Source organism: Cebidichthys violaceus, unplaced genomic scaffold (assembly GCF_023349555.1).
Source record: "Cebidichthys violaceus isolate CVI_PGR_0920_01 unplaced genomic scaffold, fCebVio1.0.p SCAF_134, whole genome shotgun sequence".
NCBI lineage: Eukaryota > Metazoa > Chordata > Actinopteri > Perciformes > Stichaeidae > Cebidichthys > Cebidichthys violaceus.
The window spans coordinates 315,941-323,833 of record NW_027176301.1 but is presented as its reverse complement, the minus strand read 5'-3'; the positions used below and the strand labels follow the sequence as shown (position 1 = coordinate 323,833).

Sequence of the window (7,893 nt, the reverse complement as noted above, 5' to 3'; positions counted from 1 at the left end):
AATTTAAGGATAAGTTAAAAAAAATATTTAGCATTGGGAACTTTTGCAGGCATATACAGATGACCCACATCCCCCACATCTAAACCCCCCACTCTCTGCCAAGACGTTCTCTAACCTGCCCCCCCCCCCAATATTCCCATTCACACACACACACACACACACACACACACACACACACACACACACACACACACACACACAGACACGTACAGCCAAGATACTAAGATGGCGCCTTAATCAGTGTCAAGTTCAAGTGACTCCTACTAGTCTGATACAAACAGCATGGCAAACAGTGTCGGCTATATGCGTAAAGATGCAGGAAGCACAACAACAGGGTGATAATAATCAAGGTGGCAGTCTGAGAGTCGCTTTTCATAATGTTTTTTTTAATTTCAGTCAAAATTTCCGTTCACATTTCTTCATAAATAGTTGGTAAAACAAATCAACCAACATACAGTAGCCTAAAAAGTACAAGGAATCTTTGCCTCTGGTAGCTAAATAGGCTAACGCATAGGCCTGCTGTTGTAACATGGTTTGCCTCAACGTGGCACAGTGACACAGTTCATCAGTAAAACATTTTGCTCTTCAGGAATAACTTGGAGTGCGACCCATTTCTCTCAGAAAGTGTTACAACATCACATTCTAGCTGTGTTTATACATCAGGTATTTTTCGCTGACCTCTGGACATGGGGCAGAAAGGTGGTGGGAATAAGAAAAAGTACTTCATTTAAATTAAGGTATAGAAAATAGCATATAAAACATATATTCCTTAAATTATTTAAATAAACTTATTTCATATATCACTGTCACGAGGTACCGTTTTTTTACATTTTATTTTAAAAGTAGTGCTGGTGGTCTGAAATTGTTCTCGTATGAGTACAATATACTTTGTGTATGCATAATATTTAATTCTTGAGAATAGGTTACAATGCAATGCTGTAACTCTTTATGCCACTGAACGTATTCTCCCCCCCCCCCCTCCCCCCCCCCCCCAACCCACATAGATCTAGAATTCCTTCCACTAAATTTTGTTAAACACAAAAATGTCATCTTGACAAGTTATTCACACAAAACAAGCAAATGTGTAATCAAACTGCTCTATATGCAACACCACAACAAATAACACGCTTAGTTTCACAGAAGAATTACATTTAAAACAATGCAAGCTGACAGACAAAAAAACTTTTTTTTATTTTTGAAGATACTGTGTTGTGACAGTTCCATTGTTGCCGATGCACACATTTAAACATACTTGCACAAAGACATTGCTGGAACTATAAAGAGTGCCATATTGGCGCATATATTTGGGTGCTTGACCCGAATTTGAAATACTGAAAATGCTGTCACCTTGATTTGGAAATCATGAACTTCACACACTCGTCTAAGACCTGTATAGGAGTGCAATAGGCTGATGGGTTTATTCTTTTTTTTTTTCAGTACTGAGTTTATGCTACGAATTGACATCTATTTCTGATTCTATGAACGTAAAATACACAAAAAGGTTTAAATTTAACCAAAAATAAAGATATCAACAGAACCGTTTTATAGCTTCTCAGCTCAACTGAACTCAGTTCTACAAAGTCAATGATTTACATGTCAATGGTCTCATAAAGAAAATAAAAGTGACGGAAATATCTGCATTATATATAGACAAATCCATAATATTCATATAGATGATTTCTTCGATCCAAATAAGACACATATAGGCCTATTGGTTAAAAAGAAAAAAACAGAAGGATACAATCGCGATGTTGGAGCTTTAGAGTTTATCATTTGTTCAATGTTAAGCTGGTTATGACCAAAACTGTACAGTTCTTGTTAGAAAACATTTCCATAAATATCATTTAAGTTTCAGAACTTATACCCATAATTAAATTACAAATTGATAAATATGGCATCATGGATATGTATTTACAACGGTATTAACAAAAGGCAACGTTATATTCAACGGTAACAATCGTAACCTAATACCACATTTCTCCACCTGAAAACGGACGTTGACAATAGATTCGACCCCATCAAACAAGGAAATACATTCACGAGTATAATATTTATTTAGGATTTTTTTTTTCTGTGTTCAAGTTCATGACAAAGACTTTGGCACGTTTCTTAAGACTGTTTGAAGTTCCAACAATCAATTGAAGAGGCGACAATAGCGCGTCACCGTCATATAAAACAGCGTGAAATAATCTTCCTTTTTATTCTTTTTTTTAAATAAAAATTTGAGAAAATACATAAAATGAAAAATAAAACATTTTTTTTCTGTAAACTAAAAGATAAAAAAACATTTATTTATACTGAGAAAGTATTACGTTTTATTTATTCGTGATTTTTATTTGATTTCCTCAAAACTGCGGAATAAAAGTCAAATTTCGTGATCCTGAGAACGGACGTGGCCTGCTTATGCTGGCTTTTGCTCTCATCTCCTGTTGTTGTTGTTGTTGTTGTCCCAATCCCATGTGTGTGTGTGTGTGTGTGTGTGTGTGTGTGAGAGAGAGAGAGAGTGTAGGTGTGTGTGTATGAGTGTGTGTGTGAAGAGGACAGGAATAGTGTTTAAGGTTTTTTTATCCTCGTTAATCTTCAACCCTGTGGTCCACATTGAGAGAGGGTTTGTTCTTCTGACTTCAAACGTACCATTCATTAAAGTTGGGTGCCAGTCCTTCGCTGTGGCCAGACGAGTTCTGTACGGCTAACGGCGGTGTTTTTGTCGGATCTTCAGTGCTGGCTGAGACCAGCACCGGCGGTGTGGACGACTCGTATCCAGAGCTTGCTGCTGGAGACGATTCAGATCCTTGAGACTCATGTACCTGCAAAAAAAAAAGAAAAAAAAAAATACGAGAAAATAATGAGTCACTCAGGCAAACGTATGATAGTCATGTCTGCTCTAACGGTGCATTTAAAGTGACTCGGTAGAAGTGTGTTGGACTTAAATGCGGATTAATTTTGGATTTTATTGAGCTACTATAACAGTAAACACACAGCCAACTTGAAACATGGCACGGCAACTTCCACACTGCAAAACATATCCACATCAATGCGCCAGTAATGTGCACCGTGAAATGTAGTTTCTTTTAAAGTATGTGATTTAAAAAAAAAAATGGCAATGATGAGAGCACATTTAAACGTTTCTAAACAGGTTACTTTTAATAAGGCGAAAAGGCTTGAAGCTGTGGATCAAAGAGTGACAGACGTGGAATATTCACAACTCGTCCACTGATATGTTTCAATCGTTTAATTGAGAGTTAAAGTGTAACCAACACAGATCTTAAGCAGTGTGACAGTACCTGAAGTTGTGATAGTCCCTGTCTGTGGCAGTAGAGGGGTAAGGGGGGGGGGGGGGTGGTGGTGGGGTGGGGGGGTGTATGTGTGTGTTAATGTGTTTAAGGAGTAATGAAGACGTTAATTACCTTCATGTGTTTCCTGAGAGAGCTGGGGTGTGTGTATGACTTGTCGCACACTTTGCAGATGTATGGCTTGTCTGATGTGTGCACATGCATGTGCTTTTTCCTGTCGCTGCTGTTGGCGAAGCGTCTGTCACAGCCATCAAATTCACACTTAAACGGCTTCTCACCTGCAGGATTAAACACACACACACACACACACACACACACACACACACACACACACACACACACACACACACACACACACACACACACAGAGAGAGACCGTGAATTACCTCAATGACCCGCACAAACAAACTCCCATTGTTAACACCACCTGTACAAAAAAAAAAAAAAACACCCCAAAAGCCCGGAGATGTAAATTGTCTGCAGCCTGTTATATAACTAGAGTATAACCTACATTTTCGGGGCGACATGGATACAGCTCCACTACTACACTCTGCTCCGTCAGGCTTTATTTATTCAAGAGGCCTGCTCCTTCATGCTACCGCTGGCCTGCTCTGTGCGTCTGCTCGTAATAGTAAACACTGAATCAACAGGGCATCTTCTGCACTATACGTGACGGCTGAGCGAGGACGAGAAGTCTAAACGCAGCCAGGAGCTGAGTCTTTATAATTGTACATGACGTCCAGAAAGCACAACACTTTTAATAGCCAAATGCAGATGAAAACACTTTAACTTTAATCAAGTGAGTAAAAGTAGCCTGTCTCTTTTTATACGTCGCATGCATCTTCGTAGCATGAAAGCTACAAGAATTACTGAGGGGGTAACGCACAGAGTTGCTCAACAGAACCTTATTTTTCTGCATTATTGAGCCATTTATAGCTGAATGTAGAAATTATACAGAATAAACTACACTAAGAAACAATTTGGGAACTGTTCACCATGGTAAAGTGGGCCTAAGTTCTCAGATAGGTTCTTGTAAACAACATAAACATCTTCTTTTTTTCGGAGCACTCTGAAACATACACACAATTTGTAATTCAGAATAGCTTTCGCTTTATAAAATGTAGTTTTACGCACGCGGTGCCGCGGTCTCGTCGGTGCCTTACCTGTATGTGTTCTTTTGTGGATTTTCAAATTCTCCGATCTGGCGAATATTTTCCCACATCCGGGGAACGGGCACGGGAACGGTTTCTCGCCCGTGTGCACACGGATGTGGTTGACGAGTTTGTACTTGGCCTTAAAAGATTTCCCTTCTCTCGGGCAGTCCTCCCAAAAGCAGATGTGGTTGCTCTGCTCGGGGCCGCCGACGTGCTCCATGGACACATGAGTGACCATCTCGTGCATGGTGCTGAAAGTCCTGTCGCAAGTCTTTTTGGGTCTGTTCATCTGGTTCTCGTCAATCCATTTGCAGGACAATTCTTGTTTAATCGGTTGCCTCATGTATCTAAAGAAGGCCCCCGGACCGTGGTGTGTCGGCACATTCATCCCCATGTTCATGTTGATAGGATGGCTGTAGTTGTGGAGCTGCGTCCCGTAGGGGTCCGTCCGAGGGCTCGCGACCGGACGATACGGATCGGGTCTTCCGAAAATGTCCCCGCGCAAGCCAAGATGCATTTGGCTGTTAACTACGTGTCCGCTCGGTGAAGCGTGGCTCACCCCCTGGTCGTGAAGTCCTGGAAACAACAGATGTCCGGGGTTATCGGTGATCCCCGGCGGCCCGTGGAGGCTCCCCGCCGAAGCTGCAAAGATCCCATGCTGGGCGCCCGGCGCTGTGGACTCTCCGACACCCCGGTTCCGGAAGAGAAAGTCCCGTGTTGAATTGAACGCTCCACCGCCGTACGAGCCCACCTGCCCGCCGTGAGTGTGTCCCAGGGCAGCTGCATATCCAGTGGCTTGCGGGGTGAAAGCTGACGTCTGGCTGGAGGCGATATCGTGAGCCACGGGGCTGATTTTGAAAGCCGCGGAGTGGGAGGAATCGGAGAAGGGATTCAGTCCCAGACCCGGGTCTCTGTTCCCGATTTCGTGGTGCCGCGGTGTCCCGAAACCCCCCACTCCTAACGATGCAAACTGCGGACCGCTATCAAGAAGCATAGTCATGAGCTTGAAGCAAACTTAGGAGACGGGAAGAAAACAGAAAATAAAATTAAAATCCAGTGTAGCGGAGCGCGCAAGCTGCAGACACCGCGCCGAGATTTACCACGTTTTGCCGAAAGAAATCCTAAAATAAAAAACAAACGGAGCCAAAACGGGAAAAAATCCTATGCGTAAAGAGTTGGGAGGAAAAAAACTCCCGTTGACTGCGATCCGTGAGAAAGAGGATCAAACTTCCCCCCCTTTCCAGGCGGATGATGTCCTTGGACTGATAAAGTCAATCACTCACTCCCAGAACATAAATGAACTCGGGAGGCAGTGCTACGACAGCCAATCGGCGCTCGGCTACCCCTCAGACACGTGACTGCGACGGAGGGTGTTAATTGGCTAGATTTCTGGTGATTGGCACGGTTTGGTATTGAAGATGGCAGGTCGTCTCAATTGGTTTCATTTGATTGGCTCTTACAGGCATTATTTTGCAGGTATAACGGAGCACTCTAGCGCAGATCCTGGACGTGTTATGTGCAGCGCATGTCTTATGCAGCCGTACGTGATTTACACTCTTCAAGAAACTCCCAAGCAGTTTTACAAATAAAGATGCACGTTATCGGTGCAGGCTATTATACCTACTGGAGGTTTTTAACAAACCATATTCCGTTCAACATCCAGGGGACCACTCGTGTTATTTTATAGCAGTTAACGAAGTTATTCTGCAACATAAAATATAGTTTTGTTGCCAGAAAAAGTTGTTTTTCAAATCTAAGTTATTAAAAAACATGAAATGACATTTTAAAGGCAATCTTAACTTGAGAGGGCCTGCATATTTGAAATAAAAAAATCTATCTATCTATAGTTTGATGTAGTTTATATATCATTGACTTATCTGTCTTATTTTCTCTTTCATGTGACCAGTTTGGCTCTTATTAACTGAAAACTTGAATGTACTTGGCACAGATCCAAACTGTGGCTTTCTTGAAGCCGCTTGAAAGGGGAGGGGGTCTTCTTTTTTTTCTTTCTTTTTTTTTTGCAAAAGCTCTATAGGGTGTAAGACGGAGGAATAAAAGACAGAAAGAAAGATGGCAGTAATTGTAATATCCTGAGATTTTTTTCGCTCAGCCAAAATTTCGTGCCATTGAGCAAGTTTCACAGGGCTGCCGCTGACTCGCTGCAGGACACATAAAATCTGATCAAGTTCAGAGACGCGCTGAGTGCTTCAAGCGGCGCTTTTTAACTCCAAGCCTTTCACATCCTTTCCCCCTCAATCTGTCCCAGGAAGGAGCTCACATTCTTTATTTTAGGGGATCTGGACCAAGAAAAAAAAAAAAAAAAAAAAATCAGTCCTTCATTCTGCTTTCGCCCTCATCCTACCGCATTCACTCGAGAACATTTCCTCGAGATAGAGTTCTAGATTGAAAAGGTGAGTGTTCTTACTTCCTCGTCTTTCTGTGCTATAGTAACGGGGGCCACGAGGCAGGCCTGTGTGGAGGTGTGTAGATCTACAGTTTGTTATATTTATCCGGTGGAGGTTGCATGGGATTCGGTTTTCTTGAAGTGAACATAGCCCGCTGACTGCTCAGGCCTGGTACTCATCTGTTCATTTCAATGTTGCAAGGACCTGCATACCTCTGTTTTTTTATGGCCGCCGTGCACATTAGTACAACACTTGCGCTTTTTGTACATAACCTCGACAACTTATCTTGAAGCAAAACGACGAATGAGGTTCACTTCATCTCCTTTTCCTCCGTAAAACTGCTCTCCCTCTCCCTCTCTCTCGCCCCTTCTCTCCCCCTCCCTCTGTTTGCCTGACTCTCTCTCTCTCTCTCTCTCTCTCTCTCTCTCTCTCTCTCTCTCTCACCACGAAGGCATAGCCTCTCACAGTTTACTCCTCCCTTCACTCTCACACACTCGTCTTCTCTCACCGCACACAGCATGCGCGTGCACGAACACACACGCAGTGTACTACCACGAGCACACACACACATGAGATCACGGAGCCTACACACACACACACACACACACACACACACACACACACACACACACACACACACGCGAGTTTGCCTACTGCAGTATGGCTCTGAGATTTATGGCGACCTTTGTAAACTTTCACAAGTGACAAGCAGCCTGTTAAGTTTTCCTGTATTCCCTCCATATTTTATTGGCTTGTTGAAACGTGAAGGCCCATACGCCACTTCAGGTTATGCGCCGTGTATTTGCAGCCACATTATCACAAGTAACATGGTTTAGATGAGTCACAAATGGTTGTGTGCGACAGAAAAGCAGCGTCGGCACTGCTCTTGCTGAGGAAAAAAAAAAAGGAGAGCTGTCATCGACTAGGCCTAACATAAAGCAACTGTTGCTTGAGAGTTGAATTTAAAAGTACTGCAGATCATTTCTGTATACTGGTATTTAGTGCATATTTTATTATTTAATTAATTCTACAAATAAGGGA

The 7,893-nt window shown here is 42.6% G+C and overlaps 1 protein-coding gene and 1 long non-coding RNA gene across 2 annotated transcripts in view; one reads left to right on the top strand and one right to left on the bottom strand.

Moving 5' to 3' along the window:
• Window positions 1–1,001: 1,001 nt before the first annotated feature.
• Window positions 1,002–5,722, bottom strand: zic3 (zic family member 3 heterotaxy 1 (odd-paired homolog, Drosophila)). The gene is made up of 3 exons (XM_068708147.1): window positions 4,457–5,722; window positions 3,408–3,571; window positions 1,002–2,807 (listed from the first exon to the last, which is right to left on the bottom strand). Exons 1-3 carry the CDS (start codon window positions 5,445–5,447, stop codon window positions 2,625–2,627), a joined length of 1,338 nt encoding a protein of 445 aa, XP_068564248.1. The 5' UTR covers window positions 5,448–5,722; the 3' UTR covers window positions 1,002–2,624.
• Window positions 5,723–6,490: 768 nt separating this feature from the next.
• Window positions 6,491–7,893, top strand: part of LOC137870712 (uncharacterized) — a 35,610-nt gene continuing 34,207 nt past the window's right edge. The window contains exon 1 of the long non-coding RNA XR_011102728.1: window positions 6,491–6,858. This is a non-coding gene — a long non-coding RNA (uncharacterized lncRNA). The remainder of the gene's footprint in view (window positions 6,859–7,893) is intronic.